The sequence below is a fragment of the Taudactylus pleione genome, unplaced genomic scaffold (genome assembly GCF_031769625.1).
Source record: "Taudactylus pleione unplaced genomic scaffold, aTauple2 ptg000016l, whole genome shotgun sequence".
NCBI classification, from domain to species: domain Eukaryota; kingdom Metazoa; phylum Chordata; class Amphibia; order Anura; family Myobatrachidae; genus Taudactylus; species Taudactylus pleione.
The window spans coordinates 44,158,409-44,179,165 of NW_028284418.1; the positions used below are offsets into that span (position 1 = coordinate 44,158,409).

The window sequence follows — 20,757 nt, forward strand, 5'->3', positions numbered from 1 at the left end:
AGGTGCGTATCCACTAGACGATTAAGGAACGACAACATTGTAATCGTGCAGTCATTCCCCATCCTGTTGGTGCCTACACTGAATGATATGTCGATCAGTGCAGGCACCCTCCCTCATCCCTGAACATGCAGAACCTGCCGTTATCGGCAGATTGTTCTGCATGTTCAGGCGATGATTGATGTCGAAAACAACCAGCGGGAGCGCGCCTCGCTGGTCGTTTTCGACATTTTAATGGACGATTTGTGAACGATGAATGAGTTATTGAACGATAACGATGTCGTTATCTTTCAATCGCTCATTTTAATCGTCTAAAGGATACGCGGCATTAGACTAACGGGGGTATCCACTACAAGATCTGAAAACGACTGCACGATTACGACATTGTAATCGTTCAGTCGTTTGTCAGTCGTGTGATGAGCCTGCACTGAACGAGCAGACGTTCAGTGCAGAGTCATCAATCATCTGGAAACATGCTGATCCTGACGATATCGTCAGGTTGACCAGCATGTTGGAAAGATGATAGATGTCTAAACGACCAGCGGGCACGCGCATCGCTGGTCGTTTTAGACACTTTTGCAAACTATTTGCAATCCATTGAATGATCAAACAATCGTTATCGTTCAATCGTTCAACTTAATCGTCTAGTGGATACCCCCCTTAAGAGCCAACTCCCGATGTAGGTTTGTATTAGGAAGTCTCGGGATATTTGCTCTTTGAGAAAATTACCTATTTCGCAACGTTAAATGAATTGTCATTCTTTTTTTGTTGTTGATGTTTTCAGGTCCCAGCATGCTTATGTTTCCTTTTCACTTTGCCAAATGAATTAATTAGTTGGCATAGGAAATAATATTTCTTACTATAGTGATTAAATACAACTACCTGTTGTTTTAAGATGGTTATTTATTCTGCATGATGTACAGTTAGTTAGAGTTTTCTAAATCTGAAAATTAAGGGAACACTTGGTGTGCTTTTCAAGACGAAAATTCCCAAGAGCTGGTTTGAAACTGCAAAGCTTTTGGAAATTAAAATTATGTTCTTAACTGAGGTTAATTGTGCATGTGCCGCCTAAGTGAAGCATTGCTCATAACTCAACATCTACATTTAATCCACATGAACATTAATGTTCCATTTGTGCTGCCTTTATTTGTAGATAAACAAACTGGTAAAGGATGTATTAGATTGAGTAATTACTATGATAATAGGGAAAAGCAATTAGTTGGTGATTTGTATTTTTATAGGGTCAGACTGGGTCATGCAGTGCCCACAAGTAAAACAAGTTAAAAGGGCTTGATCTGTAGTGCAAAAGATGCATGAAATATGTAAATTGTTTTACAAATGTAACAATGTACAGTATGGATATACTAGGCTAATAATTTCTAGAGCACAATCTTGATTTCTGCTGTAAGCAGGTTGGCATGGCATCACAATTTGGAGGTGTTATCTGTGACGGCAAGGAACTGATTTAAAAGGTCTCAATTTCAGATGGACAGTGGTGGGAGGAATCATACTTGCCTACTTTTGAAAAAGCATTTAAGGGAGATTGTGAAAGCACCACCTATGAGCGCGACATGTAAAATCTATTTGTTGATGAAAACCCACTGATACCTTTAAGGGCTTGTTAATGTATTGTGTTTTATGAGTGGTTTCCTATAAGTGGCCACGGGAAATCGTTTTTGAAATTGCATGTAGCCATAGGGATCATTGTGCCTACAAATCAATGCAGGGAAATGGCACTGATTATACCATTTGAATGTACAGTATATCTATGATTTATTTTTTCCCCAAGTATATAACAGCTACATAATGGGAATAAGCTGCAATCAGGGAGATTTCTAGACTCGTCAGGGAGATTGTTACTATTTATTATTTATTACCAGTTATTTATATAGCACACACATATTCCACAGCGCTTTACAGAGAATATTTGGTCATTCACACCAGTCCCTGCCCCAGTGGAGCTTACAGTCTATGTTCCCTACCACATGCACACACTAGGGAGAATTGTCAAGTATAATTCAAATAGCTGTGAGTTCCATACTATTAAGTTATGGCTTTAAAATATGAGTATTTTGAATATAGTTCAGCACAGACGGTGTAATGGTTAGCATTACTGCCTCACAGCACAGAGGTCGTGGGTTCAATCCCCACTACGGCTCTAACTGTGCGGAGTTTGTATATTCTCCCTGTGCTTGAGTGGGTTTCCTCCGGGTACTCCAGTTTCCTCCCAAACTGGTAGGTTAATTGGCTCCCAACAAAAATTAACCCTAGTGTGTATGTGTGTGTGCATGTGATAGGGAACATAGATTGTAAGATCCACTGGGGCAGGGACTGATGTGTATGGAGAACTATTCTCTGTAAAGCGTTGCGGAATTGGTGTGTGCTATATAAATAACTGGTAATAATAATAATAATAATATTTGGGGTATTTTGTGTTTTCGAAATATGTTATTCCAAGTAGATCGGTTCGGTTTTGGCTTGGCTCTTCCCACCAAGTTGGATCTTAGAAAAAGGCAAAAAGCCATATTGCACGGACATCTGCGCCAAAATGTCTGTGAAAGATGATGTTTTGCCTCATTCTGAGATCCAAATTTGTCGGGAAGATCTGAGCCAAAACTGAACCGCTCATCTCTATTTTAAGTAGTAAATATTGGGTAACAAAAGTTGCACCTTCTATCACGAATACAACAATTCATAATACATGTAACATGTCCCACATCAGTAAACCCCCTCTCTCTGCTTTTTAGAGAAAATTACATGAAAAATTAAATGTCTTTATTGGCCATAATATTATTATTTAAACACTTTTAAATACATTGTGATAATTTTTACTTTTAAATTAGGACTTTTAAAAAAAAGTTCTACCCAACAGCGAAGATGTGAGCTAAAAACTATGATTTCTCCCATTGAAATGCACGTTAACGTAATGCAATTTGGAGATAGGACAGCCCATCATTGATTAGTATTTCTTTCAAAAGTAGGGAGTACTATTACATGATAAATTTGATTTTTTTTGGTATGTTTCTAAACAAGGGGAGTGGGAATAACATATTTATTATTTATTTCATTGAATCCCATTCAAAGAATTATGCATTCCCATTTATTTTCAAATGCCCATATTGAACCAGTCATCAGCCCAAGTGCCAAACAACTGTGTTTTGTTTAATGACACACATACAATTTGGACAGATTCTGATGATCAGTTCTCAGGCCAAGCAGCATAATCACAATTGTGACCGGCATTAGGCTCTCTCCTGACATCACAATCCCAGAAACATGTGACATACATGAATGATGCTTCTGTTGGCGCACAAGATGCGTGGGTAATAGTAGATAACAATATACACATGCCAACTGTGCTCCCAATTTGATTGCATTTATAGCTGGCCACACACTAGACCAACTTTCATCCAGCCATCCATCTAGTTGATTGGTTGGAATGAAAATCTGGTAAGGAATGGGAGTAAATGATGATCAGCAATTTGCTCCTAAATGCCAGAAGAATTTTCAAGGGAAATTTTATGCGACTTCAGATCCGATTACAAATTGCACCGTGTATGGGGGCCTTAAGTTTAATCTATCAGCCAATACAAGGCTACTCAAATCAACAGCCTGACCATACTACTGAATGTTGAGCGTGGTGACCTTGCTTTATGGCATGATGCATCCTACCAACTGAGATTATCATTAGATACTGCTATCCAGATCATGTGAATGACTTCCTAGAGCTTGGTGGGTAGCAGTGATGCATTTGGCTTAATAGGGTTTCTCAAATTTGGGGTTGCACAAACCCAAAGATGATCCCTTTGTTTGTAAACACTTTGTTTAAGCAACCCCTGGTACAGATGCGTCCTCATACACCTAGCGTCTATACACCATATGGTGCGATACACCTGTCGCGACTGTGGCGCTCCGGCGAGGAATAGCGCAACATAATTTTCTTTACATTGTGCATCTTATTCACATCGCAGGCACAGCGAAACACCACTCACAGTGTACTAGAGATGCTGGACCACACAGCTGAGCTCGGCGTGAGAGAAAGCTGTGGCTGCTGCATTGTAGTACTTCATACAGACTCAGCCGCACATCAAATTAATCAGTGTAACCTAGCAAAGTAGTTTTCTCACTCCCAGTTGTTTTATTTACCTGAATAAGAGGCACATTTGAGCGAGAAAGACCCCTGCAAGGCAGACCTTGTGCACCAAGATGAGCTATTTGCCTGGACGTGAGCAACAGTGCATGAGGATACACCTGTACATTCTGTGGTTTGAGACCTCTGCTGGACAGCTTCTGTAACATCGTGTGAGAGCTGAAGGTGGGGGGCACGTAGATAAAAATGACAGCAGCCCCCTAACTGAACAAGTGCTGGGACCGACTAATTAGGAGCCATCTGACATCTCTACCTATGAATCAGATCCTTTCGGTCTCCTGCAGCTTTGTAGAAGCTGCCAACAAAGGTCCCCTGTAGCTAAACAAATACAATATGTTTTTTTCCTCTTGTGATATTTGTATACTAACTATCTGTACATTTAAATATCTAATATATACATAGGTGTAATGTGCTGCACATATTGTTAGCAATCAGGCAGTAAAGGAAATAAGGTGACAAGATGGTTGTGGGTGAACTAGTCCCATTATACAACTGTGGGTCATTTTATCCGGGTTTTGCCATCAGACTTGATCAGCACTGAACAATGGGAAACTGAGCTGTCTGAGTGATGACCTGGAGATTTTGTAAAAGTCAAAGGTCAAAGCGTTGGGATTTTAGCAGTATGCACAGCCTTGACAGTGACATCTTCAATTATCACAAAGACAAAACAATCCCATTGACAGGTAACAGATTCTGTTGCTGTAAAACCTGATCGAAGAAGCTAAATCTAGTGAGGCCATCGTCTGACATATCTATTAGGAGAAGGCTAAAGCTGGCAGTTCTCGAAGGCCTGAAATGAAATGCACATTATATATTATTTTCTCCTGTACAATCAAAGGAAAATAGCTGTGATCTCTGAGTTCACAGCTTGGATAGCCCAGGAATTTCTTGACAATAGCGGACACTTGCTGAATAAGGTCACTTATAGCACTGACCTTCATAGCATCCCTCTAGTGATTGATGCTTTCAGAATGTGGTGTGATGCTGCTAACTCTTGTGCTAATGGGTCAGCACATGGCTGCAAGGCTACGGTTGACTGACAGAAACTAGCGTGTACCAAAAGTTTGTCTTTGTCAAAACAAAGCCTCATTCATATGTTAGGGTTTAGGGAAAAACCTTAAAACAATGTATTGAAGTGTTACTACTGTAGATTTGAATTTCTGAATATAATTGCAAGGAAGTGTGGCTAACTGTACACAGTCTGTGAGCTTATTATTCTAAAATCAAATAACTGAACTGAATAGCCAAGAATTAAAGAGCAAGTTGGAAATAGACAGAACCAATACTGACGGAGGCAGTTGGTTCCAACTTTTTGCAGAAAAGCTTCTGTTACTGTTGATGGAAAAAAAAAAAGCATAATTCTTGCAGAATTAAAACTTTCAGGTAACGTTTGAATAATGTCATAAGTTATATATCAGTAGAGGGCAAAAAATATTGATTCATCCTTGTAAGTGTGAGTATATGCAGAGTCCGGTTTCAGATGGACCTTGAACCATGGAGCACATACCGGCTACTCTCTCATGTGGCTGGATGATAATGGAGCGGTAGCATACTGTGATCCGGACACTTCTGAGTATAGGCGGAAATCTGCATTTATTTCCCATCACAAAAAGTTCCTGCTATTGCAGGATGCTTTATGTGTAACTCTGAGACAGCCCCATGGGGGGTTATGAAATAGGTTCTGATTTCACGGAACCAATCTTAGAATTGATTGCTGCTTTAAATTTAACGACAGTGAAATCCTGCCTTAACCTATTACAAAGCTCCCTATGTGTTAGATTTGTGAGATTGTTTTAAAAAACAAACAATAAATATAATACATTTTATTTTATATACTATTTAGAGAATGAACTGACATAATGAATAATATAGACATAATGAAAATAGGTTAGACTTTTTAGTATATTTAGGCTGGTATCCAAATAGCCCCGAAAGCCGGCCTGGCACCAGCACTTATCTTGAAATATTTTTTTCGGGACCTTATGTGTCCTGAAAAATAATCCTCGAAAAGTGCCATGTTTTTGCCGCTATTTGTTTAGCCCGACAATAAAAGAAATCAGCAAAATACGTGGATTATCAGCGAAAAATCCCAGTTTTTCGTTCCTGAAAATATATTGGGGCTAATTGGTGCCTCCGTCAAAATGCTGTCAGTGAATGTGCTATATAACCATAGCAACCCATCACTATTTTCAGCATGGACCAGTGCACTAAATGAATCCCTTAGAATTGGCACTGGCAACCGAGGAAATTGGTGAATTCAAACCATTTGTCATACAGCAATTTTACTTTCACTTTTTAATTTTGTTTTGACAGGACACCCACCGTTCAGAAGAACTGAATCTGTACTTTGTTTAAACCCTTTGTGTTTCCTATGCACTAAAACATATATTTTTACAGTGACATCTTAACGAAAAGCTTCATTGTAATATAAGAAGATTGGCACAATTGTGTCTGTGTGCTTAATACACTAAGTGGCAAGTGTTACACTGTTGTGACTGAAGTCCATTGTTAAGTTGTCTATTTTACCTTTTATGTATATCTTTTAACACATCTGATGACTTTCCGTTTACATTGTATTTCAGAATGAAAAGACATTGGGGCGTTCAGTGAGCCGTTCCAGTAATATTTCCAAGGTATTGCAATATAAATACTGTAGCATTTGGTGGGTTGTTTTTTTTTGTATTGAAATGAGTGATATACAGTAACTGCAGTGTATTCACTAATTTATGTTCTTTACAAATATGGGCATTTATTTAGTTCAACAATAAGAATGTTAGCTGTGAAAGTTTGCTGAAGAAAATCTTATTGCAGAATATAGCCAACTATCACCTTTGTGATTGCCGCTAGGGGTAATGCAAAAACGCATTTCTCTTTTAGCGCCACAATATTCGCTTGACATATATTTATTTTTACATGCTTAAAATGTGTAACCCGTTTAACTGCAGTATTACCATAATACTGATGTCTTTACTGCTTGTTTGAGGGTCAGATTTATTCTTAACTCAGGGTAACAACAGTATAAAAAGATGTGTATTGTTGATGTGTCAGGTGTACAGGGTCGGATTAAGGGCCACATGGACCTGGGACTGAAAATGGTCAAGAGCCTATTGTGAGGTGTGACCAGTGCTGTGTGGGTGTGGCCAGTGCCAAGTGGGCGTGTACAACCCCTACACTATAAACCCCCATGTCTATATAAATATGTCAAAGTAGACAAATTGTATCAGTGTGTGAGGTAAATAGAAATACAATTTTAATACTTAAGATTTATGGCTGACAGTGTGGTCAGCTGGGTAACTGATCGTCATCTTGCTGTCATGATGATGGGTGTGTTTTTTATATATAAATAAGTCATGTATGTACTATGTATATTTGGTCACTAATTAAAACAGTACTAATATGTTAGTAACAAAGTAATTACTTTTTAAAATGTGACATGCAAAACAATAGTTTTTTGTCTCTGTGATTGAAAATGCAATTGCATTTTAGCCACTGAGACTACAGTATTTACTATTTAGAAAGCATTTATGCAATAATAGCAATAAGAAGATAAGTACTATTGCACACAAGTGTTATTTCAGCTGAAGGATACTCTTATAGAGGTCATTGCTCCCTATGGAGATATGCCGGTGCAATGCACAAGGCCGTCTTAGCATAGAGGATGATAAAGCAGGAAGAGGAGAAACTAGAACATGCTCTACTTTACCTATCCCTGCTCTGTCATCCTGCAGAGAGACAAATTCAACTGACGCTCATATGCACATAGACTAATGCTTCAATTAAATATCTTATTATAGATTAGAAAAAAAAATCTGTGAGGTCCACTGTAAAATTCTCTTTTACTTGCTCAGGAACGGCATAGGTGCTGAAAGCAAAAATACCACCATTCCCCGAGTTAGTGAGAGAAATGTAAATTTGGATAATAGAGTGAGTTTTTGTACTATGAGGCCAGAGTCACTGATCAGACATGCTTAGATATGGCCCACGTGCCATCATTAAATCATGTGGTCAACAGACCTGTTATACAGCAGGTGTACACTCTGCCTGACCTGTAATCACTGTTAGCAGTGTACGTAGCACTTCAAATTGGCCTCATTGAATAACATTGACTGTCCAGACAAGCGTTCTGGGTGAATGCAGAATGGACCGTGATATTCCACATCTTTCTGTAGTAATACAGTCATTGTTTTACATATGTTACATTTTCTGCTATGTGTTGATAAATTGTCCACTTCCACAACTAACAGGCAGAGTCCCCTCTGTTTGTTACATTGGGTGAAAGAACATAACTAACAGTAGACAACCCCTTTGTTAGCGTGCTAGGATGGAAGATAAAAAGCTTGTGAACTACTGTACTAATAGGTACACTGCCCCCTGTAGTTGTAATAATGCATATGTACGTAATATCCTTGGCAATATTTTAATGTGTTCTTGTGGATATCCTGGTAGGATGCACAAGGACCTTGGTGCAGTGAATTGCGTCATTGCGTCCATGTCCTTTGGACCACACACTTTTTCTGGGGAGATCCAGGGAACTGGCCTACTCTCCCAGTAGTCAGGGAAAGTTGCCCGAACTTAGGAGTAGGCAAGTATGGATCATAATGAGCACTAAAATAGTGATTAGATAGATAGTGAAAACCCCATTTTACGTTCCATGATTTACCCTTCTTTCACGGTCCCTGTTGTTTCTCACATGTTTCATGACAATATATTTACAAGATTAAGGAACCTTTTTATTAAAAATCTGAAAATCGTCATTCCTTATCACAACATATCGCTTCTGCTATTACTAGCACCACCAATTGGCAATGCATGCTCTCTGCAAGAACCTTATAATGTCTATCTCTGTCACTCCAGCCTCCTGGAGAGAGATCGCCAGAGCCCGCTACGGCCAGGATTCCCCCGTAGGGAACAGCGGGCTAACGCTATCTGAAGGTTGCATCAGCCACCACAGAAAAGTTCTGAAAGCTATGCTTTTCGGGGCTCGTTAAATCGGCATTCCCATCGAAAACTATAGGGGCATACACTGTGAGCACTGTTGCTCGTAAAGCAGGAGATACCACTGAAATCCTCCTACTTTTTAGCTTTCATAGGGGGCAATTCAATTAAGAGCGATGTGAATAGCGCCGGGAAGTTGGTCCTGGAACTATTCAATTCACCTTGGAGTTTTGTCTGACTACAAGCTCTTAAGTCGTTGAATGCCGGCTCTCGCAACTTAACCTGAGTGTTTAGTCACGAGAACCGGCATTCTCCGACTAAAGAGACAGCCGCGCTAAGCCGGAAAACAGCCTTGTGGACGGCACTTTAGTTGGATTTCTCTGCGCGGAGAATCCTTTAGTCACTTTAACAGCGCGCTAAATTGAATAGCGCCAGGAGCTCCCTCCTGGTACTATCAACAGCGCGCGATTAATTGAATCGCCCCATACATTTTGGAGAAACTTAACTCTGCCTAAAACATGCAGAAATAACTGCTTGTTTTAGGGTCACATTTAGTTTGATATGTAGACCCCAGAGTATTTTGAATATGTAAAGTTCTGTGTTTTGGTCTAATTTGCATTTAATTACTGCAACTGTTTTATGCAGTAGAGTGGTTCATGTTATAGCAGTTTATAGAAATGCAACCGCTACAAAACATAGTACAACCATAAACAGGGCTACAATTAGGTTCAATTAGATTGTTCAATTTATTTTACTGTACAGATGTAGTTTTTGCATGGAAGGTTCATACATATACATAGACAGGAACAATGTCCTTGCATTATACACATTTTCTTTTAAGTTTTTATCATAGTTTGGAGTGTTTTTAGACATGACCCTCAATTTATATCTAGAATTATTATACACCATATTATTATGATTCCATTGAAAATATAAAATGGGATTTGACTATACTTATATTAGTATCCCCTGTGTTACATAAAACAGTGCACATGGTGATAAAATAGTCTTCACTACGTGTAATATATTTTAGCATTTCTAGCCTATTTAGCATGGTATTTCATGCAATAGTTGGTTTGTTCATAGCACAAGTGAAGGCCGGGTACACATCAGAACAACGTTGAAAGACGCGATGGTCTTTCCAATTTCCCTTCATCCCAGAACAAACAATATTGTGCGTACACACTATGCAATCCTCCAAATGACAGCACGATGATATTGTACGTACACACTATGCAATCCTCCAAATGACAGCACGATGATATTGTACGTACACACTATGCAAGCCTCCAAATGACAGCACGATGATATTGTACGTACACACTATGCAATCCTCCAAATGACAGCACGATGATATTGTGCGTACACACTATGCAATCCTCCAAATGACAGCACGATGATATTGTGCGTACACACTATGCAATCCTCCAAATGACGGCACGATGATATTGTACGTACACACTAAGCAATCCTCCAAATGACGGCACGATGATATTGTATGTACACACCATGCAATCCTCCAAATGACGGCACGATGATATTGTGCATACACACTAAGCAATCCTCCAAATGACAGCACGATGATATTGTATGTACACACCATGCAATCCTCCAAATGACAGCACGATGATATTGTACGTACACACTATGCAATCCTGCAAATGACAGCACGATGATATTGTACGTACACACTAAGCAATCCTCCAAATGACGGCACGATGATATTGTGCGTACACACTATGCAATCCTCCAAATGACAGCACGATGATATTGTGCGTACACACTATGCAATCCTCCAAATGACGGCACGATGATATTGTACGTACACACTATGCAATCCTCCAAATGACGGCACGATGATATTGTACGTACACACTAAGCAATCCTCCAAATGACGGCACGATGATATTGTACGTACACACTAAGCAATCCTCCAAATGACGGCACGATGATATTGTACGTACACACTAAGCAATCCTCCAAATGACGGCACGATGATATTGTGCGTACACACTATGCAATCCTCCAAATGACGGCACGATGATATTGTGCGTACACACTATGCAATCCTCCAAATGACGGCACGATGATATTGTACGTACACACTAAGCAATCCTCCAAATGACGGCACGATGATATTGTACGTACACACTAAGCAATCCTCCAAATGACGGCACGATGATATTGTACGTACACACTAAGCAATCCTCCAAATGACGGCACGATGATATTGTACGTACACACTAAGCAATCCTCCAAATGACGGCACGATGATATTGTACGTACACACTATGCAATCCTCCAAATGACGGCACGATGATATTGTGCGTACACACTATGCAATCCTCCAAATGACAGCACGATGATATTGTACGTACACACTAAGCAATCCTCCAAATGACAGCACGATGATATTGTACGTACACACTAAGCAATCCTCCAAATGACGGCACGATGATATTGTACGTACACACTAAGCAATCCTCCAAATGACGGCACGATGATATTGTGCGTACACACTATGCAATCCTCCAAATGACGGCACGATGATATTGTGCGTACACACCATGCAATCCTCCAAATGACGGCACGATGATATTGTGCGTACACACTATGCAATCCTCCAAATGACAGCACAATAGATCATGTAGGAGGATTCTATCCAATCAATCTTTTCTCCTGTGCAATTATCGTGCAGATCTCTGGCAGTACAGGTAATGTCTTCAGAGGCAAGACTAGACATTTTGGTGCCCTGTGCCAGAAATTCCTTTGGTGCCTGCACCCCCCCCTATCGTAAACAGGGACAGTGCATGCCGCAGGCGTGCGGGCCAAAAGAGGGGCGTGGTCTCATAGGGAAAGGGCATGGCCACACTATAGTACCCCCAATTCACATTATTGTGCCGTTCTCAGGCTGTGCTTAGCTATGTGCTCTCTCTGTATTTGTTAAATGTCTCAGAATATACATGTGATGGGTAGCCCCGGTAGTGTACAGAGGCCCAAGGGGAATATGTGCCCGGTATAGCCACATTATACCCCAGAAAATATGCAACGGCAGGTACCAGGCCCAGAGGTGGATATGGCGTGAAAACCAGCCCGGGAAATTTCTTTGAGCAGCTCTAAGGGGAGGTGGAGTTTGTTGAGGGGCGGGGTTCGGTGACACAGCAGGATGCTCTCAAGAGCTTTCTAATATATATATATATATATATATATATATATTACATATGTGTATAAGTAAATATATATAAAATATAGAAAATATATAAATTTTTAGATATATGTATATGAAAAGTAATATATGTCATATATCTATTTATCATATATAAAATATACAGTACACACACACACACGTGTGTGTGTATATATATATATATATATATATATATATATATACCTGTTTCTGGTTCCTCTTGCTGCTGGCCCTGTGTTGCGGCTGCTGTCTGCGGTGTGTCACTGTGTCTGTGCTGGAGGTGGGCTGCTGAAGTTTTTAAACTTCACTTTTTTTTTACTATACTTAGCTTTTGCGGCAGCGGGACGGGGAGCGGATGCCCTGGGGGGGGGGGTATGGTCAGTCACTATAGTGAGGGCTGGTCAGCCTCTGGCCACCAAAGCACAGCGGCAACTGGCCTGGGGGCCTATCCGGACTCTGAAGGAGGCGGAGGAACCCCTCCCCGTGCTGCTGTTGGCGGTGGGTGTGCACAGTACCCTGTGGCGTGCGTCACTGCCAGCTCCCTGCTTCCTACCTGCGCTGCGTTCTCGGACACACAACACTCGGGAGGGGGTGGACCACATGGGGCAGGCAGCTGCAGCGCTGCCCGCTGTTATGTGTATTAGTAGTGATGTGTCCGGCAGAGAAGGAGCCAGGCACACCGCTGCTATTATACATTGCAGCAGGCGACCCCGACAGATGAGAGGGTGAGGCGGCCGGCTCTGCCCACTGAGCATGTGCGCTCTGTGCGGGCGCACCGGCTGAACCACCTTAGTTATGGCCCTGTTGGACGGACATAACGCCTGGTCGTCCAGTTGAGCATACACACAGAGATGTGCGCAACTTCGTTTATGACATCTTCCTATCTGACGTGCAGCACATCAGATGAGAGGATGCACGTGAACACGATAGAGCGCACACACTATGCGATGTGATATGTTGTTCCAATTTGCTTCAAAATGACATATTGTTCAATAGATCGCCTATTTGAACCCGGCTTAATACCTGTTGAACTTTTTCTGTGCATGTTTGCAGAAATAAGCATTCACAGTGAATTTGTTTACAAAACCATGCATTGGTATTCAATGTCAACCTCTTTGTGTCTTTACTTTTTTGTTTGCTTTGTATTTAAAATGAATTATACTGATTAAACTTGTATGTATCCAGCTGTCGTTCAAAATTGGCAAGATATAGGAATAGAAAAGATGTACCTCTGAGAGGGGCACATCTTACCTGCACAGCATTGTTCATATCAGCACCAGGGGATTATTGTCTGTTGTGGGATACAATACAGAGTGCTTTGCATAATGTATACAATTCACTGTACTGAAAGAAACAAGACTGCCTTTACAATGCTGAAAGGGATTCTCAGGGAGAGAAGGTTAGTAAAAGGACACAAACAGCTTACATTTCATATGCCTGGATCGGCTACATACGCTTTTGTGTAAGCCATGCAAGAATCACAAACTCAATTTCAGCAAATGAATACTATTTGCCATAATGTTCCAGATGTAAGCTCATGCCATTTTTCTATGAACAACATCAACTCTCTATGGAGTTGGAAATGCGACTGAGAATGCGTAGGACTCTGCATCAACCGAGATTGCGTAGGACTCTGCATCAACCGAGATTGCATAGGACTCTGCATCAACCGAGAATGCGTAGGACTCTGCATGATCCCAGAATGCGTAGGACTCTGCATCATCCGAGAATGCGTAGGACTCTGCATCATCCGAGAAAGCGTAGGACTCTGCATCATCCGAGAATGCGTAGGACTCTGCATCATCCGAGAATGCGTAGGACTCTGCATCATCCGAGAAAGCGTAGGACTCTGCATCATCCGAGAATGCGTAGGACTCTGCATCATCCGAGAATGCGTAGGACTCTGCATCATCCGAGAATGCGTAGGACTCTGCATCATCCGAGAATGCGAAGGACTCTGCATCATCCGAGAATGCATAGGACTCTGCATCATCCGAAAATGCGTAGGACTCTGCATCATCCGAAAATGCGTAGGACTCTGCATCATCCCAGAATGCATAGGACTCTGCATCATCCCAGAATGCGTAGGACTCTGCATCATCCCAGAATGCGTAGGACTCTGCATCATCCCAGAATGCATAGGACTCTGCATCATCCCAGAATGCGTAGGACTCTGCATCATCCGAGAATGCGAAGGACTTTGCATCATCCGAGAATGTGAAGGACTCTGCATCATCCGAGAATGCGTAGGAGGCTGCATCATCTGCTATTATATGGAGTATGTGCAGAGCAAAACCACAAAGTACACTTCACAAACTGACTTACAGTAAGATCAACTCTGCATTTTTTTTTTTTTAAATCGTTCCCTAGATTTTCAGTTGCATTAAGTCCATACAAATTGTGGTTGTCGACTTCAAGGATCTGGCTAGGGCATTACAATAATTGAATTTGCTCACCAGTGCAGACAACAGGTGTGAATTTGCAGCCAACAGGGTTTGGGGTGGAGTCAGTTTGTAAAAAAGGTTAAAAATGATGGGGAGGGATTTTAAGTCCCTTTATCTCCCCAGCACTGGTACCTACAAAGATAGAACATATTTGTTTGAAAGATGGGAACCCCCTCCTAGGTACCCCAATACTAGTTAATTTGCGGTGATCAGTGTGGGACAGAATAGTAATGGAATCTAGGAATGGGGGAATATCACCCCCAATCTGGCTTCCATAAATTCAGAGGGAACAGTATTTGATGAGGGAGGTCCCCTCTGTCAAATTATATGCGGCACCCTAATAGCTAATGTCTGGTCATTACCTGTGATCACCATACAAGGTTCCCCGACACTACAGAAAACATGAGTTTTTCTTAGATGCGGAGGGCATCAAGTGTACCCTCTCACACCCATAATGGCACGTACACAGGCCTGGGCACCCACATTTCTTTATGACGATATGCCCCACTTCCACGTTATTATCTGGTGATCACCTGAGCAGCCAACTTGCCCTAATGCCCATGGAGGCTTTCCGTGATAAACTTGCATGATTACTCTAGCCCATTGATGCTTTATCATTTTAGACACATAATTTAATTTGCGATCAGTAAAAATGTACATAAAGAGCCCCTTCTACAAAATACATGACTAAGCAAACATAGCAGTTCAGTGAGCTGGTACAGTACAACATTGTTCTGCATTCAATTACGTGTATCCTTTTTCTCTGTGGAGCAATTAAACCTCAGCATCTCATTAGAGCACACACATAATACAGCATGGAATGGCAGAGAACGTCCTAAGCTCTGCAAATATTTAAGATGGAGAGATTGGCCGTACATTACAATGTAATGCATTGCATGCTCTGCTGAGAGAGATGCTGCACAAAATGAGCAGTGCGTTTCGTAGGTGACAGTCTCTCCATACTCCAGCATTTATAGAATTAAGCTTCTGCAAACTCTGATCAAATCTACTGAGTTTGTTATATTTTAATACATAACTTGGAGTATTGGCTTATTACTCCCTCTTCAGTACTTCATCAGAAATAATATTGTGAGTAATAGCCAATTAGTCTCCTGCATGCTGTGACACACTGACATATCCAGGCTTTCAGACAGACACATGTTCATATTGCTAGACATCTAATCTTACGACCATCATTCTGCTATTCCATCTCGGCACAACTTTCTTTTGACAGTTTTAATCAAGTGATTTTTAATGTTGACAGTGCTGGCCACAATTTATCTCTTTTGGTGCGTTTTCATTGTTACAACTCTGTCTTCTACAGGCAGAGCACCATCTTAGTTATACTACAGATTGTAAGCTTGCGAGCAGGGCCTTCCTACCTTTATGTCTGTTGTTATTACCCAGTTTTGTTCTATTAATAAAATATATTTATATACAAAAATATGCAGAAGGATATTACCAGAAGGTCACATATGTAAGTGTATAATACAGACTATTTAATCCTTAGAGTCCAATACTGGTGGTACTTTTTGTACATAATTGATCCTCACACTTTGGCTCATTGTTGAAGGTGAGGAGCGAAGGCTAGCCCGTCTGGTCCTATCCCACAGATACTGTAACACAAATTACTGAAAAAGTTAATGCTGGCTTCGATAGGTGTCAGAACACACAGTGCATTGCATTGCAGGTGGTTGTGTTTGGGGCTGCAGACCGGTCAAGGTGCCCATGTTGCCCCCTGTTCATCGCCAACAGAGCCTACAATGGGCACGTAAGCGTCAGAAATGGAAGAAGGTGGCCTGGTCTGATAACTCATGTTTTGTTTTACATCATGTGGACAGCTAGGTGTGTGTGGGCCACTTACCCAGGGAAGAGATGGCTCCAGGATGCAATATGGGAAGAAGGCAAGCCAGCAAAGACAGTGTGAAGCTCTGAGGGGTTCGTTATGATTTACCGCCGACGGTCGGCATTGCGTCCGCTGGCTTCCTGAACGTATACCGCTCTGGGCAATGTTTTGCTGGGAAACCTGTCTGGCATACATGTGGATGTTACTTTCACATGTACTATCTACCTAAATGTTCTTGCAGACCAAGTACACCCCTTCATGACAACAGAATTCCCTGATGGTAGTGTCCTCTTTCAGCAGTATAATGCGCCCTGCTACAGTGCAAACATTGTTCAGGAATGATTTGAATGATCTGACAAAGAGTTCAAGGTGTTGATATAGTTTCCAAATTCCCCAGATCTCAATCTATGGGATGTGCTGGAAAACATGGAGGCCCTACCTCGATACTTGCAGGATTTCAAGGATCTACTGCTAACGTCTTGGTGGAAGACACCACAGGACACCTTCAGAGGTCTCGTGGAGTCCATGCCTCAACGGGTCAGAACTGTTTTGGTGGCACAATATTAGGCAGGTGGTTTTAACGTTATGTCTGAACAGTGTGTGTGTATATATTTATATATATATATATATATATATATATATATAATATATACAGAAAGTCGGTTCGGCACTACCCTGTGAATAAATTAAGTAGCCTGTGTGCCTTTGGAAAACATCATGTGGAATAACATTGAAATGCCAATTCCGGCAGAGCACCACACGACACTGCAGTTAGCTTTTTTGGGTTTTACTTCAACGTTTCAAGGCCAGTGTGCCTCATCCTTAGGAAGATAAACAATACAGAGACAATGAAAAACTTACCTTGTATCCCCACCGAAAGAGTGATGAGAACTGTTGCACGTGACCGAGGAATCTGGCGCGCCACATTGACGTCATCATCCAATTCTTTGGCGGTTGTCATAGTAACCTCACACGCTACCGCGATCACTGGCTGCATAGAGGTGCATAGAAAAGAAACAAGATTAGTAAAAGTGTAGCTCAATCAATAATTACATAGAATTGCATAAGATAAGAAAGAGCAGCCATGGATAAAAATTGCATCGAGATGTACTACAAAGAAACACCACATACATACAGTAACAGGCTTGCAAAAATTAAAGAATGCCTAATAAATAACAAGTTAAATAAATGGAGATTAACTAAGAGAGTTCCATGTAATGCGTTCATTTAACCCTTGGGGGGCCACAGTGTCAAGTCTAAAAATCCAGGATGCTTCCAATTTAGTCAGTTCTTTTAGACGATCACTGCCTCGTATTTTTACAGGTACGTGATCTATTATTTTCTACCTCAATGAGGCCAATTGATGCTGATGGTTTTTAAAATGAACTGCAACTGGTTGATCCATAGGTTTGCTGTTAAGTGCGGCCCTTATCCCCGACCTATGTAGAGCCATTCATTCTTTAAATTTGCGGGATGTCATCCCTACATAGCAGTGGCCGCACGGACATGTGATCATATATATAACAAAATGATGAGTTAAACATGTTTTATATGGAAGGTGATACCTTTGTGAGGATGTTGAAAGGTGGTCCCTGTCTGTAAATAGCTACATGTTACACAGGATGGGCATCGATAGCAACCTGGCTGTTTCTCTTTAACTAAAGTGGATTTTTGTGGGCTCAGGTTGGTAATATCGGTCCGGACTAAAAAGTCCCTTAAGTTCCGGCCCCGTTTGCAACAGGCCATAGGTCTGATTTTATGTAAGCCAGGTAGATCTTTATCACTTGTTGTAATGGTCCACAAATCCCTGCTGGCTTGGGGGCTACAGCGCTGCTGGTATCGTAAATGGTACTCCAGGGGAACGTAGATATTTTAGGCTTATCTGGACCCTTTGGATTTAATAGAGTTGTTCTGTTCATAGATAAAACTTTCTCTTTAGTGGCAACAAGATCTTTATTTTTGTAACCACTTTCTCTAAATGTTACGACAGTTTTTCATGGTATCTGTATTGTTTATCTTCCTGAGGACGAGGCACATTGGCCTCGAAACGTTGAAGTAAAACCCATATATATATATATATATATATATATACATACAGTGTATGTATGCATATATATGTATATAATATTTATATTCTACACTATACTACAGGAGACCCTGTTAAATACTCTTCTGGTGGAATCTAGTTAGGATCAGTTGCGTTCAGCTGTTAAATTTCATCAAAAATTACAACACTGTAATAAAATTGTGAATTTATTAACCAGGCTCTTTAGCCTATTATATATAATTATTTATAAACCAACTCGATTGTGACAATTTTGATCAATTTAAAAAGGGATATCACCAGTAATTTTTTTTTTTTTTAACTCTTACAGCTGTTCTCATTCATTTCAATGGCCCATTCATTTCTGTTAGGTTTCTAATATGTGCACTACATGCAGGCACTCTTTTTAAATGAATGGGCCATTTCACCACTTGCCTGGCGTTGTCGCTTCAGATGCGACCATGCTCATCTGGGCTTTCTGTGACATGGTCGCATGTCATGTGACTGGTCAAATACACCCACCCGTGACTGCCTAAATAGATTCTTTTAGCAACCAATGAGATCTCAAAGCTCAGTATGCTTCCCTGCAGCTCCACCCCAAGCTCCCCCTCCCGCCCCCTTCTAAACACGCAGCATTGGGGAGCGATCGATCACTGGCCAGACACAGTGATGATAGTGCACACCTGCTGCTGCAGGAGCTCACAGTGCTCACTGCAGCCGCTTCTCCACCAACCACCCCCAGACTCCTCCTCCCCGGCTACACATAGTGATGATCACCCAGGCATGGTCACAGTGATCAACACACCCACAACTTCAGGAAAAGTCTCACTGCTGCTGCACTTTCCCTGCAATCTCTCCTCCTCTCTTCCTGTGAAGATCTTGCCTGGGTAACCAGTGATCCATCTTCCATGGCTGCAGGAGCTGATGTATTATTTATTACCAGTTAGGACTCACTGCAGCCTCCCTTTCATTCTCAAATCTTTTCCCCCAGTATATCCACGTAAAACGTGCCTGCAGTGGATATTAGCACACAGATGATCTGAAGTTCCTCAGAATGATACAGTACTTGTCAGATAAGTAAGTGCAATCATAGTCCACAAATAATGTTGTTTTGTGCATTATGATTGCACTTATCAGATAAGTACTGTGTCATTCAGAGGAACTTCAGTTCACAGAGCTACAAGTTATGTGCTAATACCCACTGGAGACACTACTGTTCATGTTTACTGCAGATTTTGTACTAGCCAGTTGCAGGAGACGTGGGTCGAGCAGTGGTGCCGCCCACAGAGCGCTGTGCTCTGTGCAGCCAAACCGCACGCACACCCCTAGTTACATCCCTGCATAGGAAACCTAATTACGTTCATAAAAAAAATAAAAATCAGGCAGCATGCCTCCCCTCAAATCCAGCCAACAGAGCCTTTGCTGTCTCCCACAATAAGCCTCCTTAGTCAATATTGTGAACTGGTTTCAGCTAAGAAGGTGATTAGGCATGCAAAGGCAGAAGCCGAGGAGAAAGTGGCCCAGTGAATAGATAAAGGGCACAAAACTTGTTTTAAGTGTGTAAGTAAAAGGAGGAAGCCAAATGGAGGAATAATAAATGTAAAGACAGAGAGTGAGTACAAGATCGATGGAGACAAAGAAATAGTAGATCTAAATAATTATTTTTGTTCAGTATTTACTACAGAAAAAGAGGGGAAGGGGCCACAGTTAAGTTGCAGAGGCATTCATGAAAATTAGGTACATGAAAGTACATTTACAGAGGAGAGGGTCCTAACAGAACTCTCAAAACTGAAAGTGGATAAATCAGTGGGGCCGGATGGGATACATCCAAGGATTCTAAAACGGGTCCTGGTAAAACCATTAACAGAATTATTCAACGAGTTGCTAGTATCAGGAGTGATTCCAGAGGACTGGAAAAGAGCAAATGTAATATAACTGTACAAAAGTGGAAGCACAGAAGATACAAGTAACCACAGACCAGTGAGCCTTACAACAGTAGTGGGAAAAATAATGGAAACACTATTGAAAGAAAGAGTGGTGGAATATCTCAAATCCAACAATTTACAGGATCCCAAACAGCATGGATTTACTCAGGGGAGATCATGCAAAACTAATCTTATTGACTTTTTTGACTGGGTGACAAAAGTAATAGAT

At 41.2% G+C, this 20,757-nt stretch overlaps 1 protein-coding gene across 5 annotated transcripts in view; it reads left to right on the forward strand.

Moving 5' to 3' along the window:
- Nucleotides 1-20,757, forward strand: part of MARCHF8 (membrane associated ring-CH-type finger 8) — a 280,401-nt gene that overhangs the window by 234,890 nt on the left and 24,754 nt on the right. For all 5 annotated transcript variants that reach the window (XM_088475766.1, XM_088475789.1, XM_088475757.1 and 2 more), the window contains one exon: nt 6,730-6,780. In XM_088475766.1, the coding sequence (XP_088331892.1) occupies nt 6,730-6,780 (51 nt within the window). The remainder of the gene's footprint in view (nt 1-6,729; nt 6,781-20,757) is intronic.